The following is a 17,076-nucleotide window of genomic DNA, read 5'->3' on the forward strand; positions in this document are numbered from 1 at the left end:
CGATAGGACTGAACGGGCGCCGCAGGTACACGCGCGCATCCATTTTTGAATGGATACTCGTGGATGGACCGTGATGTTGCAGTAGTGATACCCGCTCAAGGCGCACCGAGACAACGATGATATGTTGGTCACATATTCTCTGTCAGTAAATTAAGGCGTTATTTGTTTAGTACCACGACACTCACTTAACGGCCTTGCTAAGCCTGTGGTGTTGGCGTATGAATATTTATTCTATCCAAATAGCAGGTCACTGTGTCCTTTTCCTGACGGATATGGTGTGTTCGGAAGCTGAGTCGTGTATGGTCGAATAATCATTAATAACTTCTTAGCCTCCTCGTGCGTATTGATGGCACAGCTTCAGAGACACGCCATGCACACATTACTCGTATTCAGTGATTCGTTAAAATATATAGCAAATATGCGGTTACAAATTTGACACACAATGGAAGGGCTGAAGTTCTGAATCTGTTGTGGTATGTGAGTATGTTCTGATCAGGCAGCCCAGTAGGTTCACGTCACTGAGCCGCTGGCACGCGCCTCCCTTTCAACACTGTTGTGCAAAGGCCTGATACACTGAACGTTGGGCACATGAACAATTAAATTGGTTTAGGTGTTAGAGTAACACACTATATGTAGGTGATGATTTATCACAAGTAAAAGCATTATGAAATAATAATTACTCAAATAAAATATGAAAGTAATAATTTAATAAATTTAAATGACTACCCAAGTAACCCAGTAAAAAGACTAATATGAACTGACTTAATAACACGTTTGAACTTGTTCACACAGAGTAAAAAAGCTGAAGCTTGTAGAGTTTTTCAAATTAAAATTAAGTAAATGTATTATTTATTCATAAGGCTTAGTGTATGTACATGTGCACTTCTAAAATGTACAAATGTGATTTTCACTTATATTTGACCTCAGGAACATCCCTGCTCAGTCTCCAGCAGTGATCTGCCAGAATAGATGAGCTAACCCTAACCCTAAGCCTTGGTTAACCTAACCCTCACCCTAGGTTAACCTAACCCTCACCCTAACCCTAGGGCTCCTTCACCTTCATTGGTACTGATTTTCCATACTATACATAAAGATATATACATACTGGAACAAAAATACCAGTGTACTGGAGAAATATATATATATATACACACACACACATACACATACACTACATACATACATATTATATAATAATATGTTTAAACTAGTGGTGGGCTGTTATCGGCGTTAACGGTGTTCGATAATGTGATACTCTTATCAGGTGATATAAAAAATATCGCCATTAATCTATTCTTAAAGTTGGGTTAGGAACTGGGTCAAAATAGGTAAGCAAACTATGATGACTTTCACCTTGATAGTTTCGCTCGGGTGTATTCTTAACCAAATTGCACAGTAGGGGGCGAGAACGAGTTTTCAAACCTGTGAATTACAAAGACTACCACAACAAATCGCATTTGTGCTTACATGGATGCAGCCACGAAGCCACCAGGTTTGCTTCATGGAAAATTCATTTTTAAGAAGCTTCCTAATGGAGACATTCACAAGACCAGAGGCAGACGAAGTACTCAATTTCATTACTTGAGTCAAAGTACAGATACCACTGGTCAAAAATTGCACAGTAGGGGGCGAGAACGAGTTTTCAAACCTGTGAATTACAAAGACTACCACAACAAATCGCATTTGTGCTTACATGGATGCAGCCACGAAGCCACCAGGTTTGCTTCATGGAAAATTCATTTTTAAGAAGCTTCCTAATGGAGACATTCACAAGACCAGAGGCAGACGAAGTACTCAATTTCATTACTTGAGTCAAAGTACAGATACCACTGGTCAAATGCTACTCCGATACAAGTGAAAGTTGCATGTTCAAAATCTTACTTAAGTGAAAGTACTGAAGTACTTGCTTTTAAAAATACTTAAGTATTAAAGTACACCTTCCGTCACATTTGTAAAAAAGTTATAGTTTAAAAGTATTATACATCCTACCAAATCCTCTTTGGGCATAATATTCATACAGTCTTTGATAATAATCCATAAGGCATATTCCAATGATGTACATCATTCAGGTAGTGGTAGCAGAAAAGTTTAACCTACACTTTATTTTAAGGAACAAAAACATTTTCTAAAACCACAATTCACTGATTAACCTAGCCTAACCTGTTTAAGCAAATTATGTTACCATATTAAAAGTCAATAATAAAATGACGGTTTTCTCTCTTTGCTAGTTAGGTATTCAGTCATCCAATACAACATTATGCTACAGTCAATATAAACAAAGACAAAGTAAAATTAGCAGTGTGGTATCTTGGTAGTCTAACCTTGCTACAACCTTTTGCAGTATGGCTAAAGCCCGCCAACTCAATGCCACCCAACATGCTAACAAACTCTTTTCAAACTAGAAATCACAGCCACATTAGAATTATTGACATTAATTCTACACTGACATTAGAATGGAAACATTATTTGACAAGATTCGATTAACCCACACGGTTTCCCTTATTGATGTTTCCGTAGTTTGAATTACTTGCCAATATAATGTTAACATTATTTATAGTGATCCTAGCAGACCTAGCAGTGGAGTGAGCAGGCAAAGTCATTTCACTAGCCTTACTGCAAAGCTCCTCTGACTACATAGTCACTTAACAAAACATTTAGGCTGCATACCGTAATATACTTCCTCAGGTGGGACGGTGAATTTTGGTATGCAGTGATATAGTTTGTTTTTGGCAAACAAAGCATGCATTTAAAACGATAGGAATGATTCATCTGTTCAGAAAACTGGAACATTTTGTCGAGATACGGCCATGGGTGCAAAAGAGCATGCCAGGGTTGCCAGCTCTCACGCATTGAGCGTGAGACACACGCATTTGACCGTTTTCACACGCTCTCACGCCACACTTCCGATATCTCACGCCGAAAAAAAATCTAGTTTATTTACCTCTGATCTATATCTATCAACCACCGGCGATCGCGATATAATACTTAATTTGTGTCCATTTTTCACCGCCCGGTAACGTTCGCCACCCCCCGATCAACAATTTACACTCGCCACCAAGTCCAGGTTCAAATCTCCCTCCAAGCGATCTTGAAAAGTTGGCAACCCTGGCATGCTCCATCACCGCCGTCTCCGCTCATGTTGCTGTTATTTAGGAAAAGAACGACTAGCGACACCGAACTTGATTTTACACCTCACAGACACATCCTTGATTGCTGATAGGCTGTCACCTGTGAAAATACTATCGGGGGAGGGGAGGAGAGTTGTGTGTGGAAGTAACGAGTAACGAGAGCTGGACAGAAATGTAGTGGAGTGATAAGTACTGTATTTGTTATTCAACTGTAGTGAAGTGAAAGTCATAAGTATTTTAAAAAAATCAACTTAAGTAAAGTACAAATACTCAAGAACTGTACTTAAGTACAGTACTTAAGTAAATGTACTTCGTTACTGCCCACCTCTGCACAAGACTAAAGTTGTTTGCAACTTATGCAATGCGGAATTAGTTTATTGTAGGAGTTCTACCAGTCTGAAGTACCATTTAAACGCAAAGCACCCATTTGCTAATGCTGCTGACGCTGGGTCAAGCACTGATGCAGCCCAGGTGAAGAGTCGCCGCCAAACTACTGAGTGCAACCGAGGCAAGGTCAGCACAGCTCTATCTGACAAGTTGACCAATCTCCTCGCTCAGTGGATTGCCACATTGGCATGGTTAGAAACCCTATCTCAAAGACTGACTTTTAGTCATTACTTGGGTAGCACGCATATTCTAAATGAGCCATTTTAATCTAGATAAAAAAAATTTATCTATGCCCACACCTAGTTTAAACACATGTTTTTGCATGCAACAAAATTTGTTATCCACTGTAATCAAACTAGAACTGGCACTAGCACATAGAAACACTAAATCAGATATGTCTAATACATAATTTTTCCTTAAAACCATTGTAATAAAACTTCAAATGATGTGCGATAGGTATGTGTAATGATTATACTGGGCAGAGGTGACGCAATTGCAAAGTAGAATATTTATTTAAAGAAAACACAACACTGAAGAGCGTAACCTCTCTATTGGGAAATAGACAACAGAGGGGAATGCAGCTTAAAGCATGACACAGACAATACTAAGGCGAGGGAATCAGAAAACACTAATGTATGCGGAACAAAACAAACCGAGAGAATGACTAAGATAATTAGTAAGCACACAATACCAGAGAACAAGAACTAACTAACATAACAGGCATGGAGATTATTAAATACATAGAACATGACTTATCACGGGATAACAAACGAGGCAAAGACTAGTTAGGGGCATTTAAACATTACTACGAATAGTACAGGCAAGCACAAATGACATGAAGTCAGACGCTACAACAGGAAAACAGAAGCATGAGAACTACGGACAACATTCAGCAACATAAGGAACCAAGCGACAAACCAGGGAATCAAAACTACATATAGAAAGGCATAAAACGAACAGAACGTGAGCGACAAGGAGCTAAAGGGAGAGCGAAGGCGAGACAAGGAGAGAGAAACGTAACTACTTACAAACAAGAAGAACTAACAAAAACACAAGGAGGTAGGAACAAGGCTAGGTGGAATAACAACAGGAAGAACGGGAAACTTACAAACAAGGACCGACAAGGAAGGACAGGGTAGGGGAAACTAAATACCCTGAAACAGGGAAGTGAAACAAGACACGGGTGGAAACACTAAGGACAGAGGGAACTATGGAAACGCGGAAACAAGGGAGGAGGGCAGAGTTCTGCGTGACAGTTTGTTTAATTAAACACCGTGCAAATTACATTTGAAGGAGCTGGACGTGTTTATGATGTAGTGTTGTGTGATAATGATGGAATGTTGTGTGGTTATGATATAATGTGTATTTATGATGTCATGTTGTGTGGTTACGATGTAATGTTGTGTGTTTATGACATACATTATATACCATACCACTGTCAGTTTGCTAGTATATTCACAAAATCTGGAATTATATTTCCTTAATTATCTTAAGCACCTTGAATTTGAATGCCGAACGTCTCTAAAGAACAGTCAGCTGAATGAAAGGAGCCATGTCTGTTGTCAGGAAGTACATAGGGTTTTAAAGATCAGACGTGGACCAAACAGTCACTGCAAATGTACAATAACAGTAATAACAGTTCTGGAACACTCCCTGTGTGTCATGAGTGATGTAACATGTGTCATGAGTGCTGGGCAATATGACCAAAATTCTATATCACGGTATTTTTCTAAATGATATCGGTTTCACGGTATTTGATGGTTTTTTGCATGATGTGTTAACTGTATTAATTGCAAAAAGAATTACTGCAGTAGAGTGGTTAAGAGTACCCGATTCCACTGTTAGAAATACGTCTCCACCTAAGTATTACATGTAATATACAGATTTGCATGGCCCCCACATGATCAGTTTTCTAATGGTAGCACTAAAGTAGTGAATGAATCATATAGCATGACAGTTGCAGTAAAAATGCAAAACCTTTTATTTAAAACATTTTTCAGACAACATCAAAACTGTAGGTCTATGTAACTATAACTTATGTGAACCAGCTACACATAATATTATAAATTGCACAACAGTTTGTTAATAACAAATAAAAGGTATTTAGACATAAAGTAGACAGGGATGTTTGTCAATGGTTGTATTGTACTGAAAAGTCCCAAATATATTACCTTTAATTAAATAACATAATATTTAAACAAATAAATAATAACAGTGGTCGAATACTGGGGAGACGGTACCATCTCTTTTAATGTGATAAAAAGCAGATTATTTCTAATCATTTCGACCATATAAGATTTGTATAAATATGTAACATGAGCTGAAGGTGCTGGAAAATATTGAAAATGGACCTAGAAATATAGCTCTGAAGTTCCAAAAATCGAGATGTGCATGACCTCGCAACGCGACAGCGGCGCCAGTTGCTATGCATCAAGTATAAGCTAGCTTTATGGGTGGTGCAGCAGATTGCTCGTTACTACCAGCCGTGACAACTTTTGCTTGACAGCATTTGCAGTGACTGTTTGGTCCACGTCTGATCTTTAAAACCCTATGTACTTCCTGACAACAGACATGGCTCCTTTCTTTGGCAAAAGTTCTTTTGGGGCATCATCTTTTACTTCAATGTTTGGTAGAATTTCTGGTTTAAACGTCCCTTGTTTTCAGCAAGCTAGATTTGTGCTCTGTTGCATATGTGCTTAGCGGTGCAACAATGAAAAGCGTCCCTTGAGAAATAATTAACGACTGTGCTGCGTTTCGGACACGTTTAGGCTATTTAAACCGGTGTGGCCGGTATATGTGTCATGAGTGACGTACCATGAGTGACGTGATATGTGTCATCAGTGACGTGACCTTTCATTTTACATTATAAAAATGTAAAATACACTTGATGCTCGTTTATTTGTGCTATCAGAAAAGAAGAGCCACAATTAAAAATGAAAAACTGAACCTACATTCACAAAACACCTGAGATCCTCTGGTCAAATATAAATGTTGTGGACATCAAATGTAAATGTAAATACAATCTGGAATGGTTCTTCTGCCTCTCTGTGATGAGAGAGCCTCAAAGGAACTTCTGTGTGCTGGCACATGATCTAGTCAGAGGTGGGTAGGAACACGTTACATTTACTCCGTTACATTTACTCAAGTAACTTTTTGGGAAAAAATTTACTTGAGAGTAGTTTTAATATGAAAGACTTCTACTTTTACCTGAGTATGTGTGACCAATGAAATGAATCTGGTCAGTCACGTGATCATATATGCAAACTTTCTCCACCGGTAGCAAGAAAGTGACAGAAAAACCTACCGAGCATCCCTGACCTCACATACAGTGGGGAAAATAAGTATTTAGTCAGTCACCAATTGTGCAAGTTCTCCCACTTAAAAAGATGAGAGAGGCCTGTAATTGACACCATAGGTAGACCTCAACTATGAGAGACAAAATGTGAAAAAAATTGAGAAAATCATTTTGTCTGACTTTTAAAGAATTTATTTGCAAATAATGGTGGAAAATAAGTATTTTACTGAGTAAAACTTGAGTAAAATTTGGTTCAAGTAACATTACTTTTACTTGAGTAAAATTGTTGAATACTCTACCCACCTCTGCAGTAGTGGAAAAATAGGAGAGAGAGAGAGAGAGAGAGAGAGAGAGAGAGAGAGAGAGAGAGAGAGAGAGAGAGAGAGAGAGAGAGAGAGAGAGAGAGAGAGAGAGAGAGAGAGAGAGAGAGAGAGAGCGTGACAGTATGTGTAACACTGAGCAATAGTCTGTTGATGAGAGCAACTGCAGGACATTGAGGACTCATAGCACCTTTTAATAAAAGGAGATAAGTGCTTCAAATGACCCGTGTGTGTCCAAGACGACCGCAGATATCATCTGCTGCTATCACACTACCTCACACCCCACACACTATCACTCTACCCCACACACACCACACACTATCACCCTACCCCACACACACCATACACTCCGCACACTCCCCACACACTATCACTCTACCCCACACACACCATACACTCCACACACGCCCCACACTATAACCCTACCCCACACACACCATACACTCCACACACCCCACACACATCATACATACCACACACACCCCACACACTATCATCCTACCCCACACACCCATCCCGACTTCCTCAATTGTTCTCAGAGTTGCTGTACATGTTTTTCTGTGTGTGTGTGTGTTTGTGTGTGTGTGTCCTACAGAAATGTGGTATTGGGTGTTCCTCTGGTGCCTGTTTTTCTCATTGCTTGTGCACGGTGCCACCGGCATGCTAATGTGCGTTATGCTGCAACGGCACCGGCGTGGTCGTCTCATCACCGTGGTGATCATCAGCGTGGGCTGTCTTGCTTCTATGACTGGCAGCCTCATCACCAGTGAGTACTACATCATCAGCTCCACCCCTTCCACTCCACCCCCTCTGCCCTGCCTCCATCCTCTGCCCCTTCCACTCCACCACCCTGTGCTGCACTCATCCATTCATCTGATGTTCTTTGTTTTAGTCTTTGTGTGCTGGGAATTGTCAGCTAATGCTCTGCTAGGGTTAGGGTTAAGGTTAGGGTTAGGGTCAGGATTAGGGTCAGCTAATGCTTTGCCCTTATTTCTGTCTTCCTCTCCATGTAATTTCTACTTCTCACATACTCTTATCTGTCCCCAAGAACAGAAATAATCTTCTTTCTTTTCCTGTGTAACGCATTTTTTTATTGCCAGTGTGTATGAAAGGAGCTATATAAATAAACTTGCTTTGCCTTGCCTTGCCCACCTCCCTAATCACTCCCCACAAATTACAGAAGTAGGTTAGGGTTAACCTTAACCCTAACATTAACCCTAACCTTAGAAGAAGTCAAGGGATCAATTCTCCAGCTACTTGTTTTTCTCATCTGTGATTGTAGATGTATTCCAAACATCCCAATTTTGTGTCCATTCTTCCACCTCTGTTGGCTCCATGATTCCACTGCTCTGTTGTCCTCTCTCCCTGAACATGGTCCTGTCTCTCCCTGTAATTAATTACCTGTCCTTCACAAACACAAACTTTCATGTACAAACTTTCAAGCAGCACTGTATATAGTGTGTATATTGCTGCTTGAAAGCTTGTGTACCACCCAAACATGGTCATAGTTTTCAATAAAATACTCTTGTGAACATCCCAGTCTCTATTTCCAAAGCAGATATTCCACATCAGAGACACAGAATAAAATTATACAAAACTACAACAAAAGTAATTGTTCTATCCAAAAACTGAATATCTGCCAAGTGCAAAAGTATGTGAACTCTTAGTTAGTGTAACGATTCTGTTGCGGACTTGGGTGAAGTAGGACACAAACGCGTAGAGACCAGGGTTGCACTTGCAGTAGACTGTATATTTAATTTAGAATCCAAAGACAAACTCCCGACACGGTGACGAGACCGACGAGGCATTCTGGACAGACCACGTAACACTGGGATTACATCAACTCACTATAATACCTAGATATAACAATATTAAGACAGAACAATGACGTCTCTTAACATGGTGACTTGATGAACGAGGCAGTACATAATACATGTAACATGGCCAGTAACACTCTTTACATGACGACCAGATCACCGACAGTACATAACACATGTAACATGGGCAGTAACACTCTTTACGTGACGACCAGATTGCAGACAGTACATAACACATGCAACATGGGCAGTAACTGTAACGTGGCTTGCGCCACGGAGCGAGGAGACGGACACAATCGCTGAGAAGAGCGAGATTTATTGAAGGGAATACCATAATCGTCGTCGCTTAGCCAGGCAGGGTCAATCACAGGAGGGCAGTCCGTAAAACAGGCAAAGACAGGCATCACAAGACAGGGGGCACGGGAAACAGGAGAAACACGAAAACGGTCAGGCACAGAGAACAGCGGTGGGATAGACACGATCACAAATAAATTCAAAATACCGGACGAAGGACAAGGGAGACTCAGGGGCTTATATGCACAGACATTAAACAAGGGGCAGGTGATGACAATTACACAGGGGTGTGGTAACAAACGAGGAATCAAAACCAACGAGCAGGGCGGGACAAACAGGCAGGGAGCACGGACATGAGGGAACCCAGAGTGACAGCTACGAGAGGGGGCGTTGCCCTATGTGACAGAACCCCCCCTCAAAGCGTGCCACTCCGGGGCACGCAAGGGCAGACAGGACAGGGACAGAGGACAGACCGGAGGGACAGGACCAGACAAAATAGGACGAGGGACCCGGGACACGGCAGGGACTGGAGACAGGGAGACAGGCCAAGAGCTGGGCCGGGACACGGCACAACACGGGACACAGGGAGACCGGATAGGGCCAGGGCGAGGCACAGGAGCAGGGCTGGACAGGACAGGACCGGGGATAGACACTGGAGCGGGGCCAGGGGACAGGGCAGAGGTAAACACTGAGGCGAAGACGTTATGGACAACTGAGACAGGGACAGGAACAAGGTGAGTGATGACTTGGGGAACAGACATGGGGACAGGGACGGAGACGACACCACCGGGAACAGACACAGGAACAGGAACTTGGACACGAACAGACACAACCACGGGGACAGGAACTAAAACAAAGCCAGGGACGGAACACGGGAGCAAGGGGGACACAAGCATAGAGGCAGGAACACGGGGTGGAGCAGACAACACACTGAGTCCAAGCCCACACGTGGGCAGCACAGTCTCTGGGGCGACAGGCATGGCCGGGCGGCGGCCAGCGGGAACAGGAGCCGGCAGACAGGCAGCGGGAACAGGAGCCGGCAGACAGGCAGCGGGAACAGGCAGGGTCCGCTGGCGGGCAGCGGGAACAGGCAGGGTCCGCTGGCGGGCAGCGGGAACAGGCAGGGTCCGCTGGCGGGCAGCGGGAACAGGCAGGGTCCGCTGGCGGGCAGCGGGAACAGGCAGGGTCCGCTGGCGGGCAGCGGGAACAGGCAGGGTCCGCTGGCGGGCAGCGGGAACAGGAGCCGGCGTGGACGACCTCTCCTGGGTCGCAGGGACAGGAACCGGCGTGGACTGCCGACGGGCAGCGGGGACAGGAACCGGCGTGGACGACCCCTCCAGGGTCGCAGGGACAGGAACCTGAGGTGAGGAGATGCGCTCGGGGGACGGAGCCGCCAAGCTGACGTCCTCGGGGGGCGGAGCCACCATACTGACGTCATCGGGGGGCGTGTCCGCCAAGCCGACGTCCTCGGGGGCGGAGCCACCATACTGACGTCCTCGGGGGCGGAGCCACCATACTGACGTCATCGGGGGCGGAGCCACCATACTGACGTCATCGGGGGGCGTGTCCGCCAAGCCGACGTCCTCGGGGGGCGTGTCCGCCAAGCCGACGTCCTCGGGGGGCGGAGCCACCAAGCCGACGTCCTCGGGGGGCGGAGCCACCAAGCCGACGTCCTCGGGGGGCGGAGCCGCCATACTGACGTGGCTTGTACTCCCCCCCAAAAAATACTTGGGGGTGTCATGAGGAGTAGCCGGCGGGATCAGAGGCGGTGGGTCCTCCTCCTCAGGGTCCTGGGTGAGCCTGGCAGAACACACAGACACACAAGCTCCTCGGTTGCTCTCTCTGCTGCGGCTCCGCCTCCCTTGAGGCGCCGGGAGCTCGCGGTGGTCAGAGAGAGTCAACCGAGGGTTAAGCGAAAACTTGTCTGTGCGCTCAGACCGTCTGCCCGCTGCTTGCACTACAGGGGTTTTTTCCCCGTCGTGTTCGCAAAACCGGGCAGACACACAGCGCTCAGATGGAGTCTCGTCGCGAAAGCCAGTAGAAAGAGACTGCACTTTCTTTGGTCGGCGACGAGACTTCCTTGTACCCGCAGCGCCAGGGGTATTCCTGTCTCTGGTTTGTTCGCACTGAAATACCGGAGAGTCGAACCGGATTAAACCAGCCGACATCCATTCACAGTGTTTGAACTCACCAGAGTCTCGCTCTCTCGCTGTGTCCCTGATAGGTCCGGTATTATGTAACGTGGCTTGCGCCACGGAGCGAGGAGACGGACACAATCGCTGAGAAGAGCGAGATTTATTGAAGGGAATACCATAATCGTCGTCGCTTAGCCAGGCAGGGTCAATCACAGGAGGGCAGTCCGTAAAACAGGCAAAGACAGGCATCACAAGACAGGGGGCACGGGAAACAGGAGAAACACGAAAACGGTCAGGCACAGAGAACAGCGGTGGGATAGACACGATCACAAATAAATTCAAAATACCGGACGAAGGACAAGGGAGACTCAGGGGCTTATATGCACAGACATTAAACAAGGGGCAGGTGATGACAATTACACAGGGGTGTGGTAACAAACGAGGAATCAAAACCAACGAGCAGGGCGGGACAAACAGGCAGGGAGCACGGACATGAGGGAACCCAGAGTGACAGCTACGAGAGGGGGCGTTGCCCTACGTGACAGTAACACTCTTTACGTGACGACTAGATCACCGAGGCATTTAAATAAACCACATAACATTATGGGCGGTAACAACTCTTTAAACGATGACCAGATCAACAAGACATTAGAAACAACCACGTCAGTAGTCTTTAATAATTCGCGAGTGAAAGGGAGAAAACACCTAGATTTAGAAAAGACAAACGAAACTTTAAGTATTCAACTACACAGGACTTTAAGCACGTAACTCAAAATTAGAACACACGCGGACATGAACCTTAATATAGAAACATTGACAGACAGGGAAATCAAAGGAACAAACACAGGGAACGACCAAACATAACAGGGTTGCGAACTAGAAGGACAACGTTTCTCCAAAGGCAACGACCAACCCCGCAGGAAACAGACACGCGATAACCATAACAACAAAACGTGTAATAACCAGAGACAGAACAGACTGATAAAGACTGAAACGAAGACTAAAGTGTATCGACTAAAATCTAGAGCACTGACAGACGGCACTGAACTGGACTGGACAACCTGGAAACGCGGAGGGCATGAAACAACGATCGCCAAAGACCGTGTCCTAACTAAGGATTTAAATACCCACTTATTTAAACAACAATGAGGTACAGGTGAGACCCATAATACCAAGGGCTGGAACTAGGCGGTGCAAAACACTAAAACCGACGAATAAACGTAAGTAAATGAGGGGGGCGGAGTAACGCGTTACAGTTAGGAGCTTGTGGCACACCAGTTTGCAGCCATTGCTTCAACCAAATGTCTTCTGTAACCACAAATGAGTGTCTCTGCTTTTGGGGATTTTTGCACACTCCTTCTTGTGGTATCGCCTGCTTCAGAATAATCCCGACTGCAAATCTTCCCAACTTCTTTTCTTTAAGCCATTTAAGCTGTTGTCTTGTTGCATAATCAATTTCTGCCCGAGCATCAACTCCCTGACTGATGGCAGGAGATTCTGGTCAAGAATTTGTTGATAGGCCTGGGAATTGATGGTTCCCTGAATAATATGGAGTTGTCCAGGCCCAGGCCCAGGCCCAGGCCATCACATTTCCACCACCATGCTTCAAATCAAATCACAATCAAATCAAAATGTATTTATATAGCACTTTTTACAACAGTTGTCACAAAGCACAAAGTGTCCAAGTCCAAGCCCCCAGGAAAAACTCCATAAGAGCATGAGGAAGAAACCTTGAGAGGAACCAAGACTTGGGGTGCGGAGCCCACCCTCTTCTGGCTGATGTCGGTCACCATGACAACAATAAGACAGATGCATAAACAAATAAGTGATAGGAATGATAAGTAATTCTCATCTTTGTGTGTATTTATATACATGTGTCTTATTCATAAGAGTCCTAGACTACTTGATGGTCGGTAATAGTAGTCCAGGGCCATGGAGATAAAGCCGTAGCAGGGGAGAATTCGCAGTGGTGAGAGGGGCTGGGGCTTGATGCTTTATCCACAGCTGGTTAGACAGGGCAGTGAGTTAATCCTTCATCATATCTGGTTAGGCAGGAGGTGGCAGGCCCAGGGTGGATAGCAGGAAAGGCTTGTCTCTTCTCATCTCAGTATTTCTTGGGTAGGAGGGCAGCCATTTGGAAAAAGAAAAGAGGGACAATTAGCTCTGTATGGGATTATATGTTGGACAGAGGATATTGAAACATTTCTGAAGTGTGGTACCACTAAATTTAATTATTACAGCCTTACTAAAAGGGCAGAACCAGAAAATAATACAGACTTGGGAGCATCCTGAGACATTGGCATCCATTCACCACACTGTCAACAAACTTGAGTGACCACGTGCAGCGACAGGATGACAGCACCAGTGCCCCAGTTTACCATAAAACCCTTTGTCCATGGACTGTTGGATCTGTAACCTTTATCTAAGGGGGGACATTAATTACCAAATGCTAAACTAAATAGTTTTTCTAAGTTTTCAACCTAGACTAAAAGGTTGAGACTGTGTCAGAGTCCCGTACACATTCTGGAAGGTTATTCCATAGTTGGGGGGGCCTTATAAGAAAAAGGCTCTTCCCCCCTACCGTTACCTTATTAATTGTTGTAACTAATAAGAGGCCAGCACCATGTAATCTTTGTGGACATGGGGATTCATAACAGAAGATAAATTCTTGGAGGTAATCAGGAGCAAGCCCTTGCAGTGCTTTATAGCTCAACATAATCATTTTTACATTGATAAGGAATTTAACTAGGAGCCAATGCAGGGCTGATAAGACTGGGCTAATATGATCGAATTTTCTAGGTCTAGTTAGAACTCTGGCTGCAGCATTTTGAACTACTTGAAGTTAGTTAGATTCCTATTTGAGCATCCTGACAGTAATGAGTTACAATCTAATCTGGAGCTAATTTTTCTGCATCATGCTGGGATAATGCATTTCTTAGGTTGGCAATGTTACGGAGATGTAGAAAAGCTATCCTAGTAGTATTATCTATGTATTTATCAAATGATAGGTCAGAGTTGAGTATGACACAGAGATTTTTGGCTACTGAGCCAGGCGTAATGGGGTAGTCTGTGAGATTTAGCATAAGATCTGGGGCCTCATGTAAGAACGGTGCGTACATACAAAAACATTGCGTACACTGTGTTTCACGCAAACGGTCAGATATACTAAATGTGACTTGAACGTGAGAAAGTGCTTTCACTTCAGGCGTACGTATGTTTCTAATGTGATTTAGTCATTTGGCGACACTTAGAAGTGCTGCATTGAAATTACAACTATTAAGATATCCTTTACGCACACGTTGTAGTAAGCTCTTTGTAACAACTAGGAGAGAGGGCTGAACGCAAGTGCGGACTGAACAATGAATTTAATGTCAAAACTGATACAAATACACAAAGCACACAAAACATACACCAAGAATAATCAAACACCTAACATATGAACCAAACAACACTAACAGAAATAACTGGGTGGACAAGGCTAAATAAAAGCAAATACATCAACAAGCAAAACCACTAGAGAAACCAAAGTCACACCAAGTACATCTAATAGGGAATACAAAATACAAGGAGTACATACAGACTAGTATTACAGACACAAAAGACCAAGATACCAAATCGCATACAAACAAGAGGTACTTGCAATAACCGACAACACAAGAGACTAAACACAAGTTAAATACACTAACCAACCAAGGGACTCAACAAGACACGGCAGAAAGCAATAACGAGGAGGTAGGGGAGTGAAGACAGACACTGTATATATATGCATATATAGCTTACTTTAGCTATCACAGAGACACAACCAGTACACCGCTTCAAGCACATTTTCATTTATTAACCAGTATTCCTCCCAGCCCCTACACACAGCATTCTGGGTAATGTAGTTCCCACCAGTACACCTCCTCCTTTTAGATGAGCAATACTCCATACAAATAGCATTCTGTAGCATGTACTTTTTTAAATGTTTCTCCAACATCTTCACATATTTTCTTTAACCATGAACACCTTTTACTTGAACCCATTTCAGAACTACATTGCTTTGTTTCCACAATTTTCTTTAACCTTTTTAAACAGTCCATTATCTTGCCATGACACTCTCGCCACCTTCATCTCTTTTTTTTTTCCAAAAAAAATAAAAATAAAAAATAAAACAGTTCATTTGTCCAGTCTAACAGGAGGTCTAGACAATCTTCCAGACCTTGTGACAAATCCAGTTGGACGTAGATGGCGTCTGTTTCACCTCAACATCCCTCGAGAAGTGTCAACCAAGTAAGATCTCGGAGTATGAGCTGGTCCAATGACAGAACCTTGGACCTGCTCTGTAGCAAGGCAAACCTTTTGCCCCATGTGAAGCTTGGGAAGCGGACGAGAGCCATGGCGTCGGTTGTAGTTACTCACCTGTCGCTCTCGCACTGCTTCATCCTTCTTGCGGAACTCTTGTAGATTAGGCCACGCTGGGGACAAATTTCTAGGAGGTTGGGGTAATGTTGTGCACAAGCGTCTCCCCATAAGTAGTTGGGAGGGAGAGAAGCCATGCTCTAAAGGCGTTGCTCTGTACGCTAGCAGTGCTTTGCTGTAGTCTCTCTCCTTTTTCCACAGTCCTTTGATGGTGCGCACTGCCCGTTCTGCTTCCCCGTTAGCTTGAGGATAACGTGGGCTACTGGTGGTGTGTATGAATTTGAACTCACGTGCAAAATGTCTAAAGTTGTCTGACACAAACTGCGGTCCGTTGTCAGAAAAAACCTCGTCAGGGATGCCATGGCGTGCAAACACGTCCATGATCGCTCGCACTGTGACCTCTGAGGATGTGGTCTTGAGCTCTGCCACTTCGATGTATCTGGAGAAATAATCCACAATGAGCACATAGTGCTTCTTTTCATGCTCGAAGAGGTCCATACCTACTTTACACCAAGGGCGAGCTGGGACTGAGCTAGATAACAGTGGCTCACACCACTGCACTCTGTGTTCCACCATCAGCCTGATTTCAGATGACAGACCTGGCCACCAAACAGAATGATGAGCTCTGGCTCGGCATTTAGAAATGCCCTGGTGTCCCTCATGAATCCTTTCAAGGATGTCTTTCTGTAGTTGAACTGGAATCACTAATCTGTCACTCTTTAGGAGAAGGTTATCCACCACGGTCAGTACGGCTCTGACTTGCCAAAAGTGTCTTAAGTCTTTGCCTACTGCGTGTTTCTCTGGCCAGCCAGCTAAGCAGTAGTGTTTGACTTTCTGACATGTGTTGTCAGCTGCTTGGGCCTCTCGTATCTGTTTCAGACGAGTCTCAGACACAGGCAGTGATGCCACTATGGTGTCCACAAAAACCCTAACATCTTTTTCCAACTGCTGATCAGCTTGTGTCCACACGTCATTGAGCGGTGCACGCGACAGTGTGTCTGCAGTTATAAGGTTTTTTTCCTGGGACATGCTGTATGTCATAAGAGAATCTCAAGAGGCGAAGGCGGAATCTGAGAATTCTAGGTGGTAACTCATCTAGGCCTCTGGTACCCAGAAGGGGTACGTGTGGTTTATGGTCAGTGAGTAATGTGAAGTGGAGGCCTTGGAGATATGAGACTAACCTTTCACATGCCCATGTTACCGCCAGTGCTTCTTTTTCAATTTGCGCATAGCGCTTCTCTGTGTCACTCAGCCCTCTTGAAATGTATGTGACAGGTTTCCACGTGTCATCACTTTGTCTTT

The 17,076-nt window shown here is 44.2% G+C and overlaps 1 protein-coding gene across 1 annotated transcript in view; it reads left to right on the plus strand.

Annotated features, from left to right (window-relative positions):
* The window catches only part of tmem170b (transmembrane protein 170B), a 28,367-nt gene that overhangs the window by 556 nt on the left and 10,735 nt on the right, over positions 1-17,076 (plus strand). Inside the window, exon 2 of the mRNA XM_077007820.1 lies at positions 7,726-7,896. Coding sequence (XP_076863935.1) covers positions 7,726-7,896 — 171 coding nt within the window. The remainder of the gene's footprint in view (positions 1-7,725; positions 7,897-17,076) is intronic.

The sequence above is a fragment of the Brachyhypopomus gauderio genome, chromosome 6, assembly GCF_052324685.1.
Source record: "Brachyhypopomus gauderio isolate BG-103 chromosome 6, BGAUD_0.2, whole genome shotgun sequence".
Taxonomy (NCBI): domain Eukaryota; kingdom Metazoa; phylum Chordata; class Actinopteri; order Gymnotiformes; family Hypopomidae; genus Brachyhypopomus; species Brachyhypopomus gauderio.